This window comes from Poecilia reticulata, chromosome 2 (genome assembly GCF_904066995.2).
Source record: "Poecilia reticulata chromosome 2, P_reticulata-male-v2, whole genome shotgun sequence".
NCBI classification, from domain to species: Eukaryota; Metazoa; Chordata; class Actinopteri; order Cyprinodontiformes; family Poeciliidae; genus Poecilia; species Poecilia reticulata.
The window spans coordinates 19,428,677-19,455,289 of NC_088831.1; the positions used below are offsets into that span (position 1 = coordinate 19,428,677).

General features: G+C 39.1%; 1 protein-coding gene and 2 long non-coding RNA genes across 3 annotated transcripts; 1 reads left to right on the forward strand and 2 right to left on the reverse strand.

Moving 5' to 3' along the window:
* Nucleotides 1-535: 535 nt before the first annotated feature.
* LOC103460189 (interferon-induced protein 44-like) lies at nucleotides 536-9,747 on the reverse strand. The gene is made up of 8 exons (XM_081614349.1): nucleotides 9,744-9,747; nucleotides 9,618-9,632; nucleotides 9,326-9,359; nucleotides 8,191-8,398; nucleotides 4,332-4,478; nucleotides 4,040-4,208; nucleotides 909-1,009; nucleotides 536-832 (listed from the first exon to the last, which is right to left on the reverse strand). Exons 1-8 carry the CDS (start codon nucleotides 9,745-9,747, stop codon nucleotides 671-673), a joined length of 840 nt encoding a protein of 279 aa, XP_081470475.1. The 3' UTR covers nucleotides 536-670.
* A 56-nt stretch (nucleotides 9,748-9,803) lies between these two features.
* On the reverse strand, nucleotides 9,804-14,391 carry LOC145554150 (uncharacterized). The gene is made up of 3 exons (XR_014090196.1): nucleotides 14,272-14,391; nucleotides 10,527-10,558; nucleotides 9,804-9,848 (listed from the first exon to the last, which is right to left on the reverse strand). It is a non-coding gene; the product is annotated as an uncharacterized LOC145554150 (long non-coding RNA).
* Nucleotides 13,265-16,065, forward strand: LOC145554148 (uncharacterized). The gene is made up of 4 exons (XR_014090194.1): nucleotides 13,265-13,671; nucleotides 14,132-14,153; nucleotides 14,235-14,420; nucleotides 15,534-16,065. It is a non-coding gene; the product is annotated as an uncharacterized LOC145554148 (long non-coding RNA).
* Nucleotides 16,066-26,613: the final 10,548 nt, after the last annotated feature.

The window sequence follows — 26,613 nt, forward strand, 5'->3', positions numbered from 1 at the left end:
GAGACTCCCCTCACGTCTCAAAATTCGCAAGTTTTAAAAAAAAAAAATTTTTATATATATATAAATGGTCTATCTGGGCTGCACAGTGGCGCAGTTGGTAGAGCTGTTGCCTTGCAGCAAGAAGGTTCTGGGTTCGATTCCCGACCCCGGTCTTTCTGCATGGAGTTTGCATGTTCTCCCTGTGTGGGTTTTCTCGGGGTACTCCGGTTTTGCCCCTAGGTGTGAGTGTGTGTGTGCATGGTTGTGTGTCCTGTGTGTCTCTGTGTTGCCCTGCAACAGACTGGCGACCTGTCCAGGGTGACCCCGCCTCTCGCCCGGTATGCTAGCTGAAGATAGGCACCAGCCCCTCTCCTGACCCCACTGAGGGACAAGGGTGTAAGAAAATGGATAGATGGATGGAAATGGTCTATCTGATTAGGTGATCAACAACCAATCAGATAGCTTCCTTGTTTCACCAAATCATATGAACGAAGCATGAAGCCCCACGTTGGGGTAACCTATTTTTAAATTAAACCCACTTAAAAAAAAAACAAACTTACAAATTAACGTTTATTGATGTTTATTTTTTTTATTTACTATTAACGCTATATTTCAGCTCATAATTTTAACTGATATAAACTGTATTACTGCTGTGATTTTCATGCATATCCCCACAAACAGTTTTGTGGCTTCACAGTTTGTCGGCGTAGTCGTCTCCAAAATCAACCATCAGCCTCAGAGCACTCAGGATCAGAGTGTCGACGTCTGAATTCAGCTGAATTTCTTTGCTGTAGTTCTTCATTAGGAGGATGCAGTTCATTGGGATCCCCAGGCTGGAGCTGAAGTCACCCATCTATATTAAAAAAATAAACATTTATTTTGAGTCAGTTTCTTTTTCTCCTTTTTGAATAAATCTTAGTAGAGCTCACCTTTTTCTTTAAATGTTTGCTCTTGTAGACGTTTCTCAGATTTTTCTCTGTTTCACCACAGGCTTCATCAACGTGGGTGAGAATCGCCAGCTGAGGGATTCCTGAGGATACAGAGGTTATTTTCTTGTATGCTGATATTGTATAAGCCAGTGGTTCCCAAACTTTTTCTCCTGCGACCCCCCCAGTGGTTTCCAAATATTTTCTAGCTCCCCCCACCCCCCTTATGGATTACAAATGGCTGTCTGGTTGAACGACGTGTGGGAGGGTGTGTGAGGGGGGAGAGAGGATTATTAGAGACTCCCTGTCCATGCCCCTGGAGGGGGTGGGGGGGTGAGGAGGGACAACTTTTTTGGGAGCAAAATGAATGTACGTAGCTGAACATAGACAACAACATCGGTAGTCTACAGGCTACTTGTTAAGCTTAAGGTGCTGTATTGATATTAGCTAGTCATCTTATAGCTAACTTTACCTGCATCCAGCAACTTTACTCAACTCAGTCGGTTAGTTTGGGGGAAAAAACTGTGAAAAGTTCTTTGCATTTTGCTGGTTTCTGCCATGATTCTAACACACGTGGGTAGCTCCACACAGCAGCAGGTCTCCTTCACTGCCGCACAGGTGTAAACCCAGCGCGAATGTTGTAGCGTTCATGTTGCGTTTAAAGGCGGCTCGGAAAAATAGGTTATCACATGTTAATGGATTAAACAGTTTTAACTAATGACAGAGGACACAGATATGGGAAGTGTGGAAGCCCCTACTGTATCAAATTGACATAGGAATAACAGAGTTGGCCATTCTAAGGTAAAAACCCAGCGCATACTGTAATAAAAGACTAAACTGTAAAACGTCACTAATGTTTTAGAATGTTTTAGGGTTGAAGGCCTCTCGCTTTGTTCTCCTGTCATGATGGATTATACGGCTTTTCTAAACACCATGAAATGTTTGAGAATGACAGTAGCTGCATTTCCAAAATAATTTGTTTTCACATTTTTATACTTACAGATGCTAGTAAAAAAAATTTGATTATCATGAAAAACTTGATTTACGTCAGCAATTCCATTAAAAAATTACACTATATCCATTCATAACACAGAGACTTTACAGATATATTTTAAATGTTTACTTCTTTTAATGTCGATGATTATAACTCAAAACTAATGAAAATCCCAAATTCAGTATCTCAGGAAATTAGAATAAAGACCAATACAATAAAAGGAGCTGCACAGTGGCGCAGTTGGTAGAGCTGTTGCCTTGCAGCAAGAAGGTTCTGGGTTCGATTCCCGGCCTGGGGTCTTTCTGCATGGAGTTTGCATGTTCTCCCTGTGTGGGTTTTCTCCGGGTACTCCGGTTTCCTCCCACAGTCCAAAAACATGACTGTCAGGTTAATTGGCCTCTCCAAATTGCCCCTAGGTGTGTGTGTGCATGGTTGTGTGTCCTGTGTGTCTCTGTGTTGCCCTGCGACAGACTGGCGACCTGTCCAGGGTGACCCCGCCTCTCGCCCGAAACGTTGGCTGGAGATGGGCACCAGCAACCCTCCCGACCCCACTGAAGGAAAAGGGTGCAAGAAAATGGATGGATGGACAATAAAAGGATTCTTAGAAATGTTGGCCAACTGAAACATATGAACATCAAAAGTATGAGCATGTACAGCAGAGTCCTTGGTTGAGGCTCCTTTTGCCCATATTACTGCAGCAGTGCAGTGCAGTGTGAGATGGAGTCGATCAGTCTGTGGCGCTGCTCAGGTGCTATGAGAGCTCAGGTTTCTCTGATAGTGATCAGCTCTTCTGAATTGTTGGGTCTGGCGCATCACATCGTCCTCTTCATAATATACCAGCGATTTTCTATGGAGTTAAGGTCAGGAGAGTTTAAAGGCTATTTAAGAACAGAGATGCCATGGTCCTCAAACCAGGCATTGGTGTTTTGGCATTGTGTGCAGGTGCTAAGTCCATCCATCCATTTTCTGACATCCTTATGCCATTGGGGTCGAGTGCCTATCTCCAGCTATCAACACGTGAGAGGTGGAGTAAACCCTGGACAAGTCGCCAGTCCATTGCAAAGGTGTTAAGTCATATTTTAAAACGAAATCTGCATCTCAATAAAATTGGTCAGCAGCAGGAAGTGCCCTAAAACTTCCTGGTAGATGGCTGGATTGACCTTGGACTTTAGAAAACACAGTGGACCATCACCAGCAGATGACATGGCAACCCAAATCATCACTGACTGTGGATACTTTGGACCTCAAGCAACGTGGATTCTGTGTCTCCCCTCTCTTCCTCCATACTCTGGAATCTTGATTTCCAAAGGAAATGCAAAATTTACTTTCATCAGAGAACATAACTTTGGACCACTGAGCACCAGTCCAGAGTTCTCATCTTCTTCAGCCCAGACAAGACGCTTCTGATGCCGTCTATTGGCCAGGAGCGGCTTGACACAAGAAATGCGATAGCTGAAACCCATGTCTTGCATTTATCTGTGTGGTGGTTCTTAAAGCACTGACTCCAGCTGCAGTCTACCCATCTGTAAATAGGATTTTTTTCCACAATCTGCACTTTTTTACCACATTTTTTCCTTCCCTTCGCCTCTATAAATGTGCTTGAACACAGAACTCCGTGCACAGCCAGCTTCTTATCAATGACCTTTTGTGTATTACCCTCATGTGCAAGGTGTCAAAGGTCATCTTTTGGCCAACTGTCAGGTCAGCAGTCTCTCTCCCTTGATTGTGCAACCTACTGAACTGGACTGAGAGACAATTTAAAAGCATTTGCAGGTGTTTTCAGTTAATTAGTTGATCAGAATGTGGCACCAGGAATCTACAATATTGAACCTTTTCACAATATTCAAATTTTCTGAGATACTGAATTTGTTGTCATTAACACCAACAGAAATAAACATTGAAATATAGCAGTCTGTGTGTAACGAATAAATATAATATACAATTTTCACCTTTAAATGGAATTACTGATTAAATGAAAAAATAAATAAACTTGTTCATGATTTCTACTTTTTTGACCAGCACCTGTTTATTTTGTAACCTCTATGACTGCTAAAGTAAAATGTTAGTATTTTTTGCTAACTTGCATTTACAGTTACATTACTTTACTGGACACAAGTTTATGGTATATTTTGTTTCTTACCCAGCTCACTGGCTGCTTCTCTGATTTCCTTCATTTTCTGTAAAACAGACGACTTCATTTCTGGCGCATTAGCGTCATAAATGCAGACCAGAACATGAACTCTGTCACTGATGGACGGGGAAGAGTTGTAGCCAAGATCATCTTCAGAAAGAGAAGATACAGGATTGAACTGTAGAAATAATGTGATATATATTCAGTACAATTGCTACAAACATATATTTTCCTTATAAAGCAAGATAATTATAATAGCTTTAGAAGGAGGATTTTTTAAGAGTAAAGTTTATATTTATACCTTATATCCATCCTTCACGTGTCCCTTCAAAGCTATTTTGATGTCATCTGTTCTGACTCCAGTTCCTTCCTCCAGACCCATGACGTCATTGAACACAAAGGAATAAAAGTTCCCCTTGCCTTCTTTCTTGATTTTATAGGTTTTATACTGAAAGAAAAAGAAAAATGAAAGCTGTTTTTATGTAAACAGCTGATATGTAGCTGCTACAAATACATTTAAAATTTGAGAAGAGCATTAAATGTGCTCCAAAATACATACATTAGTTTAATTGTAATCTTGAATTTGTTTTGCAAAATAAAATTCTGAACATGTTGCTACATAGGTCTTGGTGGGATAGTTTCTAACATTAGGCTGGCAGACAGGGTGGCGGCGCTCTCCTGCTGACCTCATAGTCATGCAGCATGTTGTTGTTTTGCACTACTGTGCCTCAAACTGCATCATATCAAATGTTTTCTCTACCTCTGCTCTGCTCCAGTCAGACAGATCTCACCACACAGCCACAAAGTGAATCTGTAACATGAACAAGTGCAGCAGGGCTACCCAGCTGACAGATTGGAAAAACTTGTGCCATAAGGGTAAGGTAAGGTAATTTTATTCATATAGCACATTTTCAGCAACAAGGCAATTCAAAGTGCTTTAAAGCGTGGGCTGTCAAAACAAATAGTCTGTGTGACCCTTATCTCCATCAGACATGATAACAAGTCAGATGACTACTTGTTGTGTCTTACGAGAGGTTAGCATTGTTTTATTTTTCCAACTACAAAATATTTTTGTAGTTCCTTGGGCTGCCACCTTATCGTGGTGGAGGGGTTTGAGTGTCCCAATGATCCTAGGAGCTATGCTGTCTGGGGCTTTATGCCCCTGGTAGGGTCACCCAAGGCAGACAGGTCCTAGGTGAGGAACCAGACGAAACGCAGCCTGAAGACCCCTATGATGAGTAATAACATTGGACTTGGTTTTCCCTCGCCCGGACGTGGGTCACCGGGGCCAGACCTGGCTCCAGAGTGGGAGCCACTTTATTTATTTATTCATTTTATTTTTTTAAATCTCTTTCTCTAACTGTTTATTTACTGTCGCATGCTGTTTTTATTTTAATTATGTAAAGCACTTTGAAATGCCTTGCTGCTGAAATGTGCTATACAAATAAAATTTGATTGATTGATTGATTGATTGATTGATTGAAGGTGGGGCACGATGGCGAGCGCCTGGTGGCCGGGCTTTTACCCACGGAGCCCGGCCGGGCTCAGCCCGAAGAGGAGACGTGGGTCCCCCTTCCGATGGGCTCACCACCTGTCCGAGGGCCCAAAGGGGTCGGGTGCATTGTGCTATGGGCGGCAGCCAAGGGAGGGGACCCTGGCGGTCTGATCCTCGGCTGCAGAAGCTGGCTCTTGGGACGTGGAACGTCACCTCTCTGGTGGGGAAGGAACCAGAGCTAGTGTGTTAGCTCTGGTTGAGAGGTTCCGCCTAGAAATAGTTGGCCTCACCTCGACGCATGGCTCTGATTCTGGAACTAGTCTCCTTGAGAGGGGCTGGACGTACTTCCACATTGGAGCTGCCCACGGTGAGAGGCGCCGGGCAGGAGTGGGCATACTTGTTGCCCCCCATCTTGGCGCCTGTACGTTGGGGTTTACTCCGGTGAACGAGAGGGTAGCCTCCCTCCGCCTATGGGTGGATGGGACAGGTTCTGACTGTTGTTTGTGCTTACAAGCACAGATTACCAGCAGTTCAGATTACCCACCCTTCTTGGAGTCCTTAGAGGAGGTACTGGAGAGTGCCCCTCCTGGGGACTCCCTTGTCCTACTGGGGGACTTCAACGCTCACGTGGGCAATGACAGTGAGACCTGGAGAGGTGTGGTTGGAAGGAACAGCCCCCCCTGATCTGAACTTGAGTGGTGTTCTGTTGTTGGACTTCTGTGCTTATCACGGATTGTCCATCACGAACACCATGTTCAAGCATAAGGGTGTCCATATGTGCACTTGGCACCAGGACACCCTAGGCTGCAGTTTGATGATCGATTTTGTCATCGTTTCATCAAATCTGCGACAGTATGTCTTGGACACTCGGGTGAAGAGAGGTGCAGAGCTGTCCACTGACTACTACCTGGTGGTGAGTTGGCTCCGGTGGTGGGGGAGGAAGCTGGTCAGACCTGGCAGGCCCAAACGTGTAGTGAGAGTCTGCTGGGAACGTCTGGCAGAGTCCTCTGTGAGACGGAGCTTTAACTCCCATCTCTGGCAGAACTTTGAACACGTTTCGGGGGAGGATGGGGATATTGAGTCTGAGTGGACTATGTTCCGTGCCTCCATTGCCGAGGCGGCTTATCGGAGCCGATGGGTTCCGGCAGGCGAAGCGGCATGCGGCTCGGGTGGTCGCTGAGGCAAAAACTCGGGCGTGGGAGGAGTTTGGAGAGGCCATGGAGAAAGATTTCCATACGGCTTCGAGGCGATTCTGGTCCACCATCCGTGGTCTCAGGATGGGGAAGCGGTGCAGCACCAACACTGTTTATAGTGGGGATGGTGTGCTGCTGACCTCAACTTGGGACGTTGTGGGCCGGTAGGCGGAATACTTCGAATACCTCCTCAATCCTCAATCCCACCAACATGCCTTCTGTTGAGGAAGCTGAGCCTGGGGACTCTGGGTTGGGCTCTCCAATCTCTGGGGACGAGGTCGCCGAGAGTTGGACTCCGCCAAGGCTGCCCTTTGTCACCGATTCTGTTAATTACTTTCATGGACAGAATTTCTAGGCGCAGCCGAGGTGTTGAGGGGATCCGTTTTGGTGTCCTTAGGATCGCATCTCTGCTTTTTGCGGGTGATGTAGTCCTGTTGGCTTCATCAGATCGTGATTGGCAGCTCTCGATGGAGCGGTTCGCAGCCGAGTGTGAAGCAGCCGGGATGAGGCTCAGTGCCTCTAAATCCGAGGCCATGGTCTTCAGCCGGAAAATGGTAGAGTGCCTTCTCCGGGTCAGTGGGGTCGTCCTGCCTCAAGTGGAGGAGTTTAAGTATCTGGGGATCTTGTTCACAAATGAGGGAAGAAGGGAGCGGGAGATCGACAGGCGGATTGGGGCAGCGTCTGCCGTGAAGCTGTACCGCTGTACCTGTCTGTCGTGGTGAAGAGAGAGCTGAGTCAAAAAGCGAAGCTCTCGATTTACCGGTCGATCTACGTTCCCACCCTCATCTATGGTCATGAACTTTGGGTCATGACCGAAAGAACGAGATCACGGATACAAGCGGCCGAAATGGGTTTCCTCCGCAGGGTGGCTGGGCTCTCCCTTAGAGATAGGGTGAGAAGCTCGGTCATCTGGGAGGGATTCAGGGTAGAGCCGCTGCTCCTCCACGTCGAGAGGAGCCAGTTGAGGCTCGGGCATCTGGTCAGGATGCCTCCTGGACGCCTCCCTGGTGAGGTGTTCTGGGCACGTCCCACCGGGAGGAGGCCTCGTGGAAGACCCAGGACACACTGGAGGGACTATGTCTCTTGGCTGGCCTGGGAACACCTTGGGGTTCCCCCAGAGGAGCTGGAAGAAGTGGCTGGGGAGAGGGAAGTCTGGGCCTCCCTTCTGAAGCTGCTGCCTCTGCGACCCGACCCCGGATAAGCGGAAGAAAATGGATGGATGGATGGACAAAATATTTGTCTTGTTATGACTGTTGGCCAATAATCGTAAGCTTTAACCAATAAAAGAATCATGTGGATGCGGGGTGAATGAGGAATCAGCAATTTCTACATTTTATTAAAAAAAAGTATGAGTTAACGTTCCACACAACCATGTGGACACAGAACTGATCCACCAAGCAGACATTATAAGAAGTCATAAATCCCAAAAAATAACAATAAGCCTTCAACATCAAACAAGAAGTTATACTTACAATTTTTGTAAAACTTTGATCAGAGGTTGTGGAACTGGCCAGAGCCTCATTGGTCATTCTCCCTTGCAGGACGTTGTTGACGGAGTTGATGAAGCTGGACTTTCCTGCACCAACTGGTCCACAGAGTAAAACTCTGATGGCTTCGACTTTTTCATTTTGAGGTTGAAAATTCTTCACGTACTGCAGAAGTTCCTGGTTTTTTTCACTTCTAAACAGACATAAAGGTTATAATTTAAATGATATCTGCCAGAATAAACTTCTGGCTGCTCATTAGTTTCGTGGCACAATTTGCCATTTTTTAGGATCCTTTTGTAAATGCCAATTTTAGACTTGCATTTACTAAACAGTCCTACTGCAGGGCAGTGTTAAGGTTAGGACTGTCAAAGTGGTAAAGACTTTGCATTTCACCACAACGAACAAAGCCACATCCATATTGATTTATATACATTTTCATCATTTAATTTCCCTATGGGATAAATGAAGTATTTCTGAATTGAATTGAAAGTGTTTTTTAAGGCATTAATGGCTGGAATTGATATAGTTATTCATGATGACATGATAAGCTCACATAGTAAATGAACTATCAAGTGATATTATGATAAACCAAAACCCTGGGAAATCGCAAATTAATAATAAAAAGAATATAACACTGTAAAAAAAAATGTCACATTGTATTTAAAATTTTATATAATACAAGAAGTAAAAATAAATATTAAAACTGGCGTTCACATCATGCTCCAATTGAACTGAAAAATTTTTGCTTTTTCTGTTTCATAACCTTAAATCATTTTGGCTTTTTGTACTGAAGGTATTGGGAAATCCGTTTATGTTTTATTAAAGTTAAATATGTTCTTTAATCAAAAGGGACACTGCTGTTTTCAATGCTGGTTCTCAAACTTTGGGGCTGATGTGGTGTTGTAATGTCTGGGCTGTTGTGGTTTATGGACAAAGTCCAGTTTGTCTGAGAAGTTAATAAGGGAAATGTAGGTGTCTGTGTAAAGAAAAAGTGACCTGCACTGTGTTTGATAAATTAATCCACTGTTAAGGTTAATTTATCAAACACATAAGAAGAGATTGTGGAAAAAGCAACAAACACATTGGCAACATGCAGAGGTACAGATGCAAATGTACTCACCCCCATGTTGTTTCTCTCCATGGATCTGTTAAAACTGTGATGGAGAATTAAGAACAAAGTTGTAAAAAAACATCTTGCAATAGTAAGAATAATTTGCTACTGATTGCATTTGATTAAATAGTGTACAATCTAAGTAAAGCAATTATAATAATTTTCTAATAATAGTAATAATAACAATAACACTGAAAATAGTTATCATCAATAAATTAACAATGAAATTATCTATAATAATAATAATAGAACAACAAACACATTTTCTCGGCAAGAGCCTTAATACATAAGTTCTACTTACGTGGAGGTGGAGGAGCTAAACACAGTAAAACAGATTAAGTTTAATTAGCCCAAAAATTTTAATTAAAAAAGTGATGATTTTTACTTTTACTTTATAGAATAGTTGGTAATATATAATATATAAAACTCATCTTCCGTGAGAAGATGAGTGCATTTTTGTATAAGAGTGAAAAGCAAAAGTAGTTACCGGGAGCCGGCTGCGGGGGAGGTAGCTGAGGGGGAGGCGCCGGTCCTAAATGATACAACAGTCCCCAATCATTTTCTTGCACATTTAATATTTTACTGTAAATAATTAGACAGATTTTATTTTTGTAAATCTTGAAAATATCGACCCCTTGATTGTCACACCTGTCCTGTGGCATGTATTGTGAATATCATCCCATTGATCTAAATTATTAATTAAGATTCCACAAAACTATTACATAGATAACTTTTAGCATATTTAGACATTACAAGACCTGACATTTATTACAATCTCTGTGATGTTCTCATGGGTGACTTTAAATCAAAGTGTCTGTACTGGACCCCAAATTATTTACATTGCTAAATGTATTCATTTGTTTGCAGATGACCCCGTTAGATTTTATCCTAATGATTAATAGAACAAAATATTTCCTAGAATACAATGCACTGCATTTATTGTGTTATTTGCTGTATTTCGCTTGTGCCAGAGAAGTCTACAATCTAAACTGTTACAAATGTGAGAGGTGCAACATGCATTTTCTTTTATATAAATGGCTCAAAATACATCCAAATAAAGTGAAAATGAAATTAAATCTAAGATCTAGAGCTAGATCCTATAGAGTTGGTCACTCATGGTTTAATTGTAACTTTATTTCTCTGGAGTGATTTAAAACTGACAGTAATATATGTTATACGAGTCTCAGTGAAACAATCCTGTGATACATACGAGGTGCTGGAGGCCGATTCCCCATCAATGAGCTATGAGGGAGAGAATGAAGACTTCAGTTTATTGGTTTATTCGCTCCACCTTCCGTTTTATCTTTTTGTTTAATACATTTTTCTTTGCTATAAATGTTATAATTAAATTTTCCTCATGAGAATATGAAAGAAGCTTATTTGTAGCATTTACTAAGACAAACAAATTATCAGAAACACTGACCAGTTCAAACAATTAAAATAGAACATAAATTAAATATATTGTCTAAAAGTTTCCAAACACATGAATTCATCAGTCAGTGCAGATGAACTGTAGCGTTTTTTCCTGTAGAACCTACCTGAACAGGTGATGAGCTGCAGAGAAGGAGGACTGTCGAAGTGGAATAAAAGTAAGAGTTCAAAGCTATTTGTAGGATTTTTTTGGTTTCACTTTTAGTTTGAGTAACTTATCTGATTTATAAGACGACCCAATTAATGGTTAACAAGAATACATTTTGTACTTTGCTCTGGTTCACTTCTTTCTTTCTGCAGAGCGAAGTCTTATCTACCATCTTATATCATAAAACATGTTTATTGCACATAGTCCTTCTACTGACTCCCTCAGACAATAGACCATAAAATATTTCAGTTAGTTCATAAATCATTGAAAAGTTCAATGTTCTGTTATTTAGAAACTGAGTTTACTGCAGTTGTTATGCAGTAAACACCCTGATTTCGCAATTAGTCATTGTCACTAAGTTTTTATGATGTTTTTATGATGTAGAGCACTTTTAACTGCCTTGTTGCTGATGGCCAGAAGCACAAGAGTCTAGGACTGATATTAAAACCATTTTTGTTTTGTTCGCTTTTAATTAATCCTGTTTTTTTGTTTTTGTCTGTTTGTTTTTTTTATAATATCTTATTTTGTATTTTATAGCATTTTCAAAGCTAACCAATATAAAAGTACCTAAAGTTTTGGTCAGATTGCCTCCACTGTGCTGTGTGTTCACATGCTTTCTGGAAACCTTTGATGTCACACAACAAGCGGTTTGTTTGAGATAATTCGTAATTCACATGTCTACCTCCACACATGTTTAAATATATGGTGCATAACCTTTTGAACTGTGAAGAATGTGATGAGAAAAAAATGTCACATATGAAATCTAGCCATTGTCATGGTAAAAAAAAAAATTATAAATCTGCTTATTTCCAAATTTTAAAATCAAACTGATTACTTGATGTGAAGAAAGGAGTGTATGTTTCTACGCTCCTTCGTGGGGGGGCGCCGATTTATGTTTTCGCATCCACATGAATAATGTGTAGTTGCCCATGGCACTTCAACAATATTATTTTACCTTTTATCTGGAAATAGTGTCTGTTTATTCTTGCCATACAGTCCTCTGTATTATTGCTCTAAAGGTCTTACCATACCAGTTTGTTCCTCTGTATTTACTTTAGTTTCTTAGTTTATTCTTGCATTTTGTTCTTCATTCATTTCCATTTAGTTTCATTTGATTAGTATTATCCTCTCGGTTTATTGCTATGTCCACTTTAGTTTCTTTCCTGTTGCTACATTTATTTGATCGTTTATTGACCACCAGTAATTTTCACTCATCACCTGCTGCGCTTCATAGTCGTCATGTGTTTCACATCATGTGTTGATTTTTCACTGTTCAGCGTCGGATTCTCTGTTTTTATGCCATAATTCAACACAATCCGTTTTGCCCGCTTCTCATGTTTCAGAGTTTTGCGCAATGTGCGCGGCGTTTTATTTATTTATTTTTTTAACTCCCTAAGGTGCAGGGCGGTCGGGAAACATCGATGGGGAAAAGGCAGACTGACATAAACCTTTTAAAACAACGGAAACAATTTCAGTATTCTGATTATTGAAATTTAAAAGTGCTGTGTTGTTCTATCATCCCCGTTTCATACCGGACCACTTACAGCACCGTGTTAACGCTATAAAATGAACGCTCTCTATCGTGGTATCACCCATGGAGGGATTTCTTTATTTAAATCGGTTTATTTTTCAGAGGGATACAAAGTCGTAATTTTAGTAATTACATGTTTATAACAGCGATTTTCTGCTGTCCTTCCATGGAAGCGGGCAGCTTTCACGGAGCTAAAAAAAACTTTTTAATATAAATTGCTGCTTTGACATGATCACAGAACTGCCAAAACATATGTAGCCTACATAAATACCAGACAAAGTGAATCACAGCAGCGTCATCAGCCGGTGTAATGCTGATCTGATGCGGAGCTGCGCTGCGCCATGAAGCTACAAACACTGAATAGAAGAAGAGCTGCCATCGATACAGTTGCAGCCAAGCATGTTTTAATGTTACACAATACAGTTTTACCAAGTTGCTCAAAGTCTAAACTAGTATTGTTGTGGATTTAAAGTGTAAAGTTTACCTTCGACTAAACGCCCCCCAAAGGCATCCCAGCGCCTCCCTTTTGTAAAAATGTCCGCCAGCGCCCCCTGCCGTCCTCTGAACGCCCCCTGGGGGGCGGTACCGCCCACGTTGAGAACCGCTAATTTAAGGGGTCAAATGAAAACACAGTAAACTGTAGATATTTGACTTTGTTCAAACATATGCACTGCCTACTGTAAGTTTTAGTTTAATATTTTTTTATCATTAAACTATATCATTATCTAATTCAGGATAAAAGTATTTATTTCTCCTGAATTAGATGTTTTGTAATTATGTTATTTGTAGGAATTACTTTCATTTTAGTCTTGAAAATACAATTTTCACATATAGTTTTGTCTGTCTGATGTCAATGCTGGTATTCTGATCAGTTTCTCCGTATGTAAGTAACAGTTTTAATTACTTTACTTTTACTGTTCATATACTCTTATTCGAGTTATTTTTTGGATGAATATATTTTGGCTTTTAATTTCAGTAAAGTATTTTTTATTAGTGCTACTCTTACTTGAGTAAAATCTCTGGACGTTTTCCCAACCTCTCCTTGGCTTCAAACTGCAGAAACTTCACTACCTTGTTGTTGCCGAGTTGCTGAGTCATGTGGCTCTGCAAAGTAACCTGTTATGCAGTCAACGCCCTGATAATAACTGGGCTTCCTGTAAACCAGGTGACTCACATGAATCCATAAGTGAAAGTGAAAGATTTCTTTTCAAATTACCTGTCGGTCCCAGCAGTAACACGGCAAACGTAAGAATAAAGCTTTTTAGCTATTTTGTTGTTGTTATTGAACACTAATTTATATTAGTTTATTTAAAAACTAATTTATCTAATGTTGTTAGACTGTCCATGCAGAGAATGTTGCATACATTTAAACTGTTACTACACAGTTAAAAACAAGTAATGACTTGTGTCATAAATGTAGTTTTCTTTTTGAGTACATTCATATTCAGCATTTTCTATTCAATATTATATTAAAGTATCATTAAAAGAACCTGTGTCAGTTATTTGTTCTTGATTTGTCCTTTTAAATATTAACTCATTTTGGAATAATTTCAATATAATCCAGTGTATGACTTGGATGGATGGATGGATGGATGGATGGATGGATGGATGGATGGATGGATGGATGGATGGATGGATGGATGGATGGATGGATGGATGGATGGATGGATGACTTTTGCTCACATCATTTTGTTTCTGTGTGCAGGAAACCAACATGGGTTGCTCATGTGAGTGACCACAGTCATTATCTAACTTCCCATACATCTGTTTGGTTCTCATGTTTTTTCTGTTTTGCATTTTGACAACAGACTCAATCAGTGTGGAGACGGTTGTCACTGGGCAAACCTTTGGTTCTGATGAAGCTCTGATGAAACAAGTGCAGAACAAGATAAGGCTGGAGGGCAGAACTGAAGATGGGCAGTACACCATCGTCTTCTGTCCAATCAGCTCTCGGGTTGGATCAGATGTGGAAGCGGCTCTAAGAAAAGTGCCAGGTAAGATGTCAGGAATCATTTTTATTTTAAACATCAAGCTCTGTTTTATCTTGCTTGGTAAAAGACAGGTAGGAAGACGATCACATACACACATCATGCTACTGTTTTTATCCAGATTTAGATAAGTGCATTTGTTATGCAGTAAACACCCTCATTAAATGTTAGATTTAGAAAATAATAAATTTTTGAAAATCAACTTTTTAGAGTTTTGCATCATGTTATAATGATATTCCCTCATCACACCATATCTGGAGTGATGCTTTGATTCTTTCATTCATGTTTGAGAAATACTTTAATCTCTATGGCAACCATTCAACTGGAAAAAACATCTGGATGGACCTAGCCCCGCCTTCGAGACATAGCTCCTCCTCTGAGTTGCTCTTTCCAAGCTTCTGAGCTCACAGTGCAGCCCTCCCCCACTCAGCTCTTTCAGACTAGCCTGAAGCAATTAGCAAACACCTGGTGCAATTGTTCATCCGCTGAGCTCATGTTAGGAGCTACTACTCAGTGCAACACTGGTAAAAATGTTGTTGAAGGGTTAATAGAGTAGCCATGTTGTGATGACTTCCTGAAGGTGGAGTTTCAAAAAGAGCAGGAGCTTCTTAAAAAAATATATACACAGCATTTTCAGAATGACTGAAAGTAACATAGTTGCTATAAAATGGCACTTTGTGGCTGGAAAATACATAATCCTGTCCTTTTGCTTTGGGGAATTCATTATTTAAAAGAAGGTTTCATTATTTTCTAATGCTTGTTTTGTGTTTAATATAAAAAACAGTTTGATGATTTGAAATATTTAATTGTGGCAAAAACAGAAAATATAAAGCAATGCATAAGGTGTATCATTTTTGAGGAAATATTTGCTCTGTTTTTACTTATGTTTTACCACTGACAAACACACAGACGGTGTCAAAGTTCAGATAATAAAACTGGAAACTGATTATTGATGTCAACTTGCAAATTTTTATAATCTGCCTTGCCATATTCTGAAAGAATATCAGGGAAAGTGCTCAGCTCTAGAAGTAAGAAAAAACAGTCTTTTTTAAATAAAAAAACATAAAGAGAACTTAAAAAAATAAAGCTTAATCTCATGTCTCTTCTTTCTCTCTACAGACAGTAAAAGGATCATCCTAATTTTGATGCATCACACCAGAGATGTTGACTACTCGACTGCTGGGACCTCATGGTCAGAAATGCATCCAAACGTTGACTTGGACGTTCATGTTCTCTTCCATGAAAGTGTGCCGGGTTTGCTCATCTGTTCCAAGAACATGGAAGCAGTCAACCAAATACAAACATTTTTGAAACAACACAGAACAAATTTAACTCTTAAACACCTTAAGAGAATCCTTCTGTGTGGTTGCTGTCTGTCTAAAGAAGAATAGATCCAACAGCAGTACCAATAAACAGTTACTCAGTGATTAAATGCTTGTGAACTCTAACCAAAAGAACCTGTTTGGGTCACAGATGCAAGGTTGGGAGTTGTTTTCCTGCAGCTGCATGGGAACCAGACTGTCTCTCCCATGTTTTTGATCCCTTATCCTTACCTGTTGACTCTACCTGGGGGAGCTTTTTCATTATTGACTGTCTTACAAGTTCTCTGTGTTGATCACAATATATGAATAAACCTTACTGAGTGATTTCACCTGAAAGTGCTTGGATTTTTTTTTCACAATAAAGTATAAGTACTCCATAATCACCCTTATCCCATTCCTAAGCTAGAATGGGTTTCTCTAGACAATCATAAGCTAATTATTGGTCTGAAGTAATAAACTAGACAGACAGACAGACAGACAGGGCAAGAACTGACACGCCAGACAGCACATGTAGCAACATTCAAGACATGGCCAGTGAAGGCAATGACGTCAGGGAAATATGTCTGTAAACAATGAGATGTGTATGCTGTTTGACCATGAATTCTGTTTGGTCTGTTCTCTCATGTAAACAGTTTCTGAAAGAAACCACATAAATAGCCATTGAACCCTGTACTGTAAAAGAAACTCTGTAAATTTATGGCAAAAAATGGTGAAATACCAACAGCTACTGACAGTAATATCCAAAACATTTTATTACTGTAGAAAATACATTTAATTACAATAACTCATTAAACATATAAGTCATTTTGACAGTCATGAAATGTAAAAACACAGAATTATATTGTAAAAATTGTAAAATTTATAGAAACATATAAGTACCGTTACGGTACTAATCGGCCAAAATTACTAATTTTGCTGATATTTATATCTACAATGTAAAGAGTAAACCAGACTGCTGGTGTGATATTTTAGTTTCTTTTTTAATAATGCCTTTTATACACCAAGATGAAATCTCAAAGGTAAACCAGGGATTGATATGGCGATCCACTGATTGCCTGGCAAACTCCTACAGCCAACGCCACCATCATTTATGAAAGACTTTTATTAAATTAGGTACTTGGGATTATTTAATTTTATGCCGACCATCAATTAAGAAATTAATTGAGAACATTAAGAGAACTGTATGTTATCCCCTCTTGCTTGGATGAAGCTGAAGTTGGTTTCCACTTTCAGCTTCCAATTCGGGAAACGACTAAAGGGCAATTCCACCTAATTTTTCACTGCAGTCAGCATCTTTAATTTACTCTTGCTAAAAAAAACATCACCTAAACTCTTCAAACCTGGACTAGATTATTATCAACTGTAACAGACTATTTAAAAGCAAGTGTGGGATTTGTGAGACCTTTATTTGATTTGTGAAACTTCAATAAAGAGCAGTTCTAGTCTGATCCAGATGCATAAAAGTTGTGAAGTCGCCCTTCATTGAACTTTCACAAATCCCACACTTGGTTTTAAATATTGTGCTATTAGTAGAGAATAATCTAGAGTTTCCCCATTTTGATATTCTGTTAAACATCAGGGTTTGCAGTTAATATAGTTACTATTATTTGTCATGTAAACAAATAATTATCTAGCTTGTAATTCTGCTTGATCCAGCAATATCAGCAGCAAGATTCTTTTAACTCTGATCTGGTCTTGTGCAAAATGTTCCCCTGTGAAAAACTGTTCCCTGTGTGACAGGATTTCACAAATCCTAAACATGAAAAACATGAAAACCAGAAAAGCTCTGTCTGTCTAAAGAAGGGCTTCAGAACTGGTGTGATGTGCTCCATCTTCCTGGTTTTAGTCAGAACACTAGCAGCTGCAACAGCAGCTGGTGGATTGATTTCTTTAGTCAAACCTGTGAAGACGCTGCTGCAGTAATCAATGCGACTAAAGATAAAAGCATGGATGAATTTCTCTAGATCTTGCTGAGACATTAATCCTTTAATCCTGGAGATGTTCTTCAGGTGATAGAAGACTGACTTTGTAACTGTCTTTATGTGGTGCAGCTTCATGCAGTAAATATAAATGTCTAAAAAATAGCTAATAAGAGCTGAACTGCTCCAGCTCATTCTTGGTGAACTGACAGATGAAGCTTTGGAGTCTATTCTCACCTTAAAACAATTCTTTTGTGACAAAGTGGTTTAATTAGATGCTGCTTGTGGTGGCATGATGCATTGTGGGATACCTTGCTGGCCATTCCCCATTGTCATATTACTTTAAATTTACTAAGTTCATTTTAAAAACTTTTTTACTTTTAAAAATGTAAAAAAAAAAAAAAGGTTATTGTACTTAGTTACAATAAGCACTTTAGATCAAGTGCTTATTGTAACTAAGTAAAAAAAAGAGTTCAAATCACTTAATTTAAAAGTTTAAAGTCAACATTCTAATTTACTAAACACCTAAAAATTCACCGGACAGTTTGAGTGTTACCAAACCTAGAAAAAAGTCGAGTTATATTCATTCATCTTTTTCACTTGAATAAAACGTTATAATTTACAGTGTGGAGTCTGAAGAAAGGAAGATGAACAGGCAGAGGAGAACTTGGGGAAGAGAGAAATAGAAACACGCTCAAATAAAACAGATGCCACACTGTCTGACCATATCATAAACCATAAACAGGGTTGACTGTTTTTATTTTATTTTTTAAATATTCATCAGGTTTTTCTATCAGCTTTGAATTGTTAAACAAGATCAGTAAAATTGAAGACACTCTCATAAATGTTGTTTGCCTTTCAGTGATTCAGAGTGTGAAACATGTATTGTTCACTTTATTGCTTTATGGACTCTATACATTTCAGAAGATGCTCGACCTAAAGAGATATTCTTGTAATCAGTTCTCTTAAAATAGATTTTCATTGTTAATGTTATCTTAAATGTTGGGGTTTTATTCGCTGTAAGCTGAAAATATAACAATGAATTGAAATAAAACCTTGAAAACATCTGTGTGTGATCGATATACATGGATTTCACTAAAGTAAATGAACTCTATTATAATATTCTACTTTATTTATTGGGGTTGGTTGTAGGAACGTATTTTACCCAGGAAGAATATGTGTTTATTAAGACAGCATAGCATATATTTATAACCCTTTTCACATGACGTCACACAACTTCCGTTATGGCTCGAAGCTGTGTATCTTTAGTTCCGGTGTGTGTAGTTAAGGCTGTTTCTGGACTCTAAAGCTGCTGCCACAAATATGATTTGAAGATATAATACTATTTGCAAACAGTTTTTCTTCATCAACATCATCTAAACTGGACAAATTTCTTGCTGATTGATACCAGTTTGACTACAAAGGTACGTGTTTTGGTTTTTTCTAGCTGTTAGTTGATATGCTAGGCTAGCAATAGTAATTTGTTAGCTGGCTAACATTACGTATCCTTTCTGTTTTGGAAATAGAACGTATTTAGGCTCTAATCTTAATCAGATGTTTATAGTATAGACTGGGGTTGCCACCCCTCATGTAAAATGCATGATCGTATTAAACCCTCCTCATTTACCCTAGTTTCACCTCCTGCTCAGTAGCGACATTACCTGCAGCCACATGTCCAAAACTTGACAGTTATGCCAAACACCCGCTACTCCACCACGTCCTGAGAAGTTAAACTCTTACTACGATAAAGACATGAGGAGAAGACGCTGTTTTAGATAGATGGAGATATTAACGTTTCATTGGAGAAATGTGATTATCTAAATCTATCTATCTATCTATCTATCTATCTATCTATCTAATCTCATTAACTTCTCAAATGAATATTTATCAAATGATTAGAAGGTTAAGTTTCTTATATTTCCTGTGGTTGTAGACTTGGCAGTAGAAAATCGATAACATAGGAATAACAACTTTATATTCCTTTTAACAGGTTATACTTGATTCTGCTGTGGTGTCTGTGGAAACAAAGTGCATGAAGTTTGGGCTCAGGTGGGAAAACCCTGTGGATCACATGGTGGGACTTCTGCTTCAAACTGCTCACTACAGTATAGCATTGCCTCTGTCATCCACCAGTTCACTGCAGACCCAACAAGGACCCTACATGGATGTCTTCTTAAGTTGTAAACCCTGAGTACATACTGTTGAAATAAAATTGATATGCCTTTTGTAAATACATTTTCTCTATCAATGACTTAAATTGTTAACTGTAGTAATTATGTTTGTGTAATGTAGTAACCATGTAAAGTGTTTAATATAATTATTAAATAGATGTTTTAAAGAAACAGCCACAAACCTTATGTCTTTGGTCCTTAATGGCAGCTTTAATTTTAGCATTTCCTCTCCTCCACATACTTTGTTGCCAGATGTGTAAAATTTACAAAAAGAAGCAATTTAAATGTAAAAGTTGGCACATATGTAGATTACTCAAGAGAAGCTATTTACAATAGTTTTTACAGAACTCTACACATCAATTCATTTATTAATAGGATAGATACACAAAGATTTTCTTTCTAACACAACTACACAGGATGAGTGTTCATCCAAGAAGTGTGACTTGTAGGAGGAGCAGGGAGGCTCTGTACTGGTTTGTCTCCTTTTAAATCAAGAGGCCCATGATACTTTGACTAGGCAGCAGATGTCCCACAGCTGATTGACTGAACCTGCCATGGACAGAGGAACATGACCATCCCAGATATGGTAGGTTGTTAGGTTGGCTACTGTTGAGACAGATGGACAACAAAACAAAAGGAGAAATTATGAATCACATCAGAATATGTAAATTATTTGGCAGATAGCGCTTAAATCAATATTTAAAATGCTTTTCTAAACAATAGTGTTGGAAGATGTAAGTGATTTTAGTGAAACTTCTAACAACACACCACTGAAAGGTACGTGTACGTTTCCTAACTGGCTAAAGCTGCTGTTAGATGGTTTACTCTCCAATCGGAGGCTGGTTTCTTTAAATACAGTTGGAGAATGGTAAATTGACAATGACTAATAACGGCTAACACTTAAATGCTGTTTTATTAAAGTTGATACAGAAAGTGAACCTCTAAACGTTACAGCACTGACAATCAGCGGTGTATACATGTTCCCAAATGTGGCTAAAGCTGCTGCTAGCTGGTTTACTGTCCGATCGGAGGCTGTTAATTATATACACAGTCAGAGAATGTTGGATTGACAATGAGTAATGATGGTTATCTAACACTTAAATGCTGTTTTATTAAAGTTGATGAGTAAAGTGAATCTCTAAACGTCACAGCACTGACAGAGAGGGGTATATTTTTCTTAACTGTGGCCAAAGCTGCTGCTAGCTGGTTTACTCTCCAATCGGAGGCTGGTTTCTTTAAATACAGTTGGAGAATGGTAAATTGACAACTAGAAAATTCCTGCAGAAATTTTAAAGGGGCATGCCAAAGTGTGCCCGTCGGCTTTGACGCAGCGCTATGATGTTAAAAATTAGCATTAATGCTAAAGAAAGCTGCAACGTAGTCAATAACCTGTGGAGAGGCAGAAGCATGTTTAATAAACTGTAGTTGTACCATTCATTATGTTAGAATTGATGCATAAGCTAAAATTAGCCAATATGCTAATGTTAGCTTAAATGCTGGCAGTAGCATGTGGAGCAACACGACCATGTTGTTTTAATTTTACTACTCTATTCAGTATACTAAACATGTCTAATTAATGAGAAAATTAGGTAAAAGCTAACTTTAGGTAAAAGTGCTAGTGCACTAGTCATAGACAGTGAAATGCTAACTTTTGTACAAATGCTAATGACCTGCCTTGCTGAGCATCACCGCTCTTTTCCTACGAATCCTCTTCTGCTCTCTCTGTCAGGTTTGTGATCTGTAGCATCGCAGGCGCTGCGTCTGTGCCGCTGGTTCCTTAAAGGAGCAGCGACGTTATTTTCTGTCCATAGACTTTTAATCAACTATTTATTCTTATTTATGTCAGATTTTAACATGGGGGGACATATGTGTAATGGTTATAGTCTTGAATCAGTAGTATAATGCTGAAAACACAAGCAGTTGTAAATACCAGTAAACCCTACAGTGCAGTCCTGGGGAGCTGCAGTTCCAGACACTGTGTTCTTCTGTTGCTATGGTAATTAATCCCCTGCAGCTGTGAGAGCCAAAGAGCGGGAAAATCCTCTTCAGACACAGTTTCTATACTTGGGAGACACCAGGCGTCAGTCTGAAGGACCCTGACAAAAAGCATAAGCCCTAGCAAATTTTTGTAAACATTGTACATGAGCATGCATGTGTATCTATGTTATGACCAACTTTCAGACCAATAGGGCGATATTTATGCCTGTGAGGGGGATTTAAAAAGGGTTTTTGAGTCAGCCATAAACAGTCCTGTGTGTGTGTTTCATAGAGAAAGATTACTGATTCTGTGAGACACAAAATCTCAAATTTTTTCGTTTTTATTAATTTATGTAATCATTTTAACTCCGATCCCCAATAAAAATAATAGCAATAATGCCGGCCTCGAGCCGCACGATTTGATACCACTTTTGTGGGTGGGCACGCAGCGGTACGAGCCGCATTAACGGTGATGGAAGAATAATAAATAACTAGAAAATTCCTGCAGAAATTTTAAAGGGGCATGCCAAAGTGTGCCCGTCGGCTTTGACGCAGCGTTATGATGTTAAAAATTAGCATTAATGCTAAAGAAAGCTGCAACGTAGTCAATTAACTGTGGAGAGGCAGAAGCATGTTGACTAAGCTGTACTTGTACCATTCATTATGTTAAAATTGATGCATAAGCTAAAATTAGCCAATATGCTAATGTTAGCTTAAATGCTGGCAGTAGCATGTGGAGCAAAAGGACCATGTTGTTTTAATTTTACTACTCCATTCAGTATACTAAACATGTCTAATTAATGAGAAAATTTGCTAAAAGCTAGCTATAGGTAAAAGTGCTAGTACACTAGTCAAAGGAAGTGAAATGCTAATGTTTGTGCTAATGTTAATGAACTGCCTTGCTGCGCAAGGCAGTTCACTATCCTGAAAAATAAATAACATAAAAAAAGCTTATATTATTGCACCGCCTACGGCGGTGCACTAACACGAGAGGAACATGCAGACTTTTATTTTGAAACTTTCAGTAAACTTCATTTTAACTACCACACCAATTCATTGTGTTACAGTAGTTTGTTTAAACCAGTCACATAAAGGCCAAAAGAGTAATGACCTGATGTGAAAAATGTCAAGGCTTTTATTTTGAAACTTTCAGTAAGCTTTATTTACAATAGCTTTACAATAGCTTTTTATTTACAGTGGATTACACACTAATCCAATGTGTAACTGTGGTTTGGTTAATCCAGCTATATAATGCCCCATACAGCAAGCAGATCTAAGAGCCAGCTCATCACTATGTGCTATTTGAGAGTTACGCCATGTTGTAGTTCTGACCTTCAGTCATTGTAGTTCTAAAGAGCAGCTCAACTATCGTGTGAGTGAGACACAAAGGGATAAACAGATTCTAACGGTTTGAAGCAGTTAGTTTATCTGAACAAAGCAGTCCAAACATCTCCTTCCTATTCAGGATCTTTTAGAGTGATCCGAAAACCGTGTGAAGCATATAGTCAAAGGGGCTCAAATGCTAATGTTTGTGCTACTGTTAATGAAGGCAGTTCACTATCCTGACAAATAAATAACATAAAAAAGGCTAATATTATTGCACCGCCTTCGGCGGTGCACTAACACTAGAGGAATAGGCAGACTTTTAATTTGAAACTTTCAGTAAGCTTCATTTTAATGACCACGCTAATTCAATGTGCAACTCTGGTTTGTTTAAACCAGTCCCATAAAGCCCAAAAGACCAATAACCTGATGTGAAAAATGTCAGGGCTTTTATTTTGAAATTTTCAGTAAGCTTCATTTTAAATAGACACACTAATCCAATGTGTAACAGTGGTTTGGTTAATCCACCAATTAATGCCCAAAACAGCAAGTAGCTCTAAATTCCAGCTCAGCCCTCCTCTGTAATAACTGAATGATCCGCCATGTTGTAGTTCTGACCTTCTGCTCTGCCCTCTGTAGGTGTTCCACCATGTTTAGAACTACAGAGACCTTGTAGGCCAAACCAGCAGTTGCCATAGCGATCAGCCTCTGCCAACTGCTGTGTGTGTGTGAGAGACACTTCATGCAACTTTGAGAACACCCAGTCACTTTTAATGAAAAAAGCAGTCTGAACGACCCCTTCCCGTTCGGGAACCGTTATGCCGATCCAAAAACCGTTTGAAGCGTATGAGAGGGCTACTTGTCGTCTCTGATAGTCCTGTGATTCATATCTGTAGGTCATTCACAATAATTGCACTGATGAGAGAAAAATGGTGTGTGGTGAGCTCAGTAATTTTTCAAAAACCTATATTAAACACTGAGGAGGAGCGTCAGTTGGTCATGTCCCATAACTTTGCTCTGAAGCACCTGGACAGAAACCGTAAGCCCTAGAGAAATTTCGAAAACATTTTACCAGAGCAGACATGCGGTGCTATCTCCTGACCAACTTTCATACCAATAGCACAAGTTTTACTGCCATGACAGCGATTTCAAAATTATTTTTGGGTCAAAATTCCACCCTGTCTCTCACTCTAAAAAAGCGGCAGTTGGTTTCAGTTACACTCTAGGTTTCGGCAGTTGGAAATTTCGCTCGTTTTTCGCTTTTTACGTCGCCGTTGTAAGTCCGATCCCCAATAAAAGTAATAGCTCCCTTCTCGGCATCGAGCCGCACGATTTGATACCACTTTTGTGGGTGGGCACGCAGCGGTACGAGCCGCATTAACGGTAATGGAAGAAAAATAAAGATATATGGAACTAGAAAATTCCTGCAGAAATTTTAAAGGGGCATGCCAAAGTGTGCCCGTCGGCTTTGAGCCAGCGTTACGATGCTAAAAATTAGCATTAATGCTAAAGAAAGCTGCAATGTAGTCAATAACCTGTGGAGAGGCAGAAGCATGTGGACTAAGCCCTACCTGCACCATTAAATATGTTAAAATGAATGCATATGCTAAAATTAAATGCTAATATTAGCCTGAAGAATGCACATCACTCACATGTTGTCCATCATTGACTTACTCCATTCAGCAAGTAGTTCTAAATGCCAGCTCAGCCCTGCTCTGTAATAATTGAACACTGCATCTGTCATTCAAGTTAGTCACAGGTGGAGACAAAATTATCTCTTAATTCCTCTTTGAAATCAATAAAATATTTCTAAATGTATTTATCAGTGAAAATGGTCACGTATAAAAGTATGTTAATTGACTTCATGACTGTGACAAAAATTTTAATAAAAAAAAAACACAAACAGGTCACAGTTTAAAATATATATATTGAGCTTTTGTTAAGATTTCTACAAACTTTTTACAGGTGAAGATTACAGTGAACAAAAATTACAACATTTAAAGAATACAACAAATTAAATTGAAAATTGGATGCCTCTGCAATAAAAATATTTTGCTATCTTTTTTATTTTACATGTGTCCTGTCTGGCCGTGTGGCACTCAGGGTTGTTTTCTGAGTGTCAAGATGAGACCCAACAGTTTTACTTTCACAAGCGAAACATTATGGCTTCTGCCATAATGATCCACTTGTTATAAATATGAAACTATTAAACATATACATATATGAAAAAAAATTTGAAACAATATAAAAACTGCTTCTTCTCCAAAGCTCTTTTATATGGCCAATTAGTTCTTCGAGATCCAATCTGGAGTGACACATCACGGACTCTGTAGTAAAAAAACAAAAAAAGACAAAACAAAAAAAGACAAAAAAGCAAATTAATATACATGACATTTTTAAACATCTATTTGATTTATGAATGAATAAAGTAAAAATGAAACTTTGTTTAAACAAAGGTTTCTGATTAACATAGATAACCAAGGTCACCCAAGAAAAAAAGAGCAGACACACTGGATTTCTCCTATCAAAACTACATATACAACATCATTAATCTCAAGTTAAAATAAACAAAATCAGCAAATATATTAGCCTTAATTAGTCATGTACTTATCTGGTCAGATTGCACCACCTGGGACATCTCAAGAAACAAGAACTCCATCTTCTCCTCAGATTGGGTGAGTGTCCAAGCCCATGAGGTAGGCGAGAGTGTCTTGGACTAAAAATACACAGTCATTCCATCAATAGACAGCCATCATCAACAACAACGACGAAAAAAGTAACTACTTTTGAGGTTGCTACAATTTAGATACATTTGCTACATTTCATGGGCCTAACCTCCAGGTCTCGTTTCCCCTCTCTCTTCTTGGGCAGCCTCCATAGGATCATTTCGCTTGAAACTACCTGCAAAACAACCTGCTAAAACAGACTAAAACTGGGAGAAAAAGGGTTAAATCCACCAAAACCAGACAAATTCTCACCATGTGGAGGGAGTCTAACAGGACAAATGTGAGTTTAACTTTTGTTCTGCTAGAGACGTGAAGGTAACCACTAGGAGGCTGCAGCCTCCTAGTGGTTACTAGGAGGTGTATGCAGGTGTATGTATCACACTGCATACAAAAAATGCAGTGTGATTGGGGAGTGATGAAAAAAGGAGAGCTTTAATTAAATGATGCAAATAGTGAAGAATAAAAAAGGAGTTTCGCAAAAAAATATCAAAGAAGGGCAACAGGTACTCTAACTGGATTAGAAAATAAGGAAAAGTCTGGGCCACATTGAAGACCTATTTAAAACTATTTTTATTTCAAACAGAACAGAATATACATGTAGTAGCTGATTGTTTTATCTACTTCTCCCTGGCGCAATATTTCCAATAACTCCTCTGACAGAGAACCGATGAGTGTTTCAAGATCAGCCACTTTCGTATTCTCAAAGCTCAAACAAACTTTCATGTGCACATACAAAACCTATTTATGAAGCCTCCTTTCTA

What these genes read in the sequence shown, in the direction of transcription:
- LOC103460189 (XM_081614349.1), bottom strand. An exon ending in AGAAGCAGCCAGTGAGCTGG is followed by an intron (nt 1,010 to 4,039) that starts GTAAGAAACAAA and finishes CTGTATCCTCAG; the next exon opens with GAATCCCTCAGCTGGCGATT. An exon ending in GCAAACATTTAAAGAAAAAG is followed by an intron (nt 833 to 908) that starts GTGAGCTCTACT and finishes TTTTTAATATAG; the next exon opens with ATGGGTGACTTCAGCTCCAG.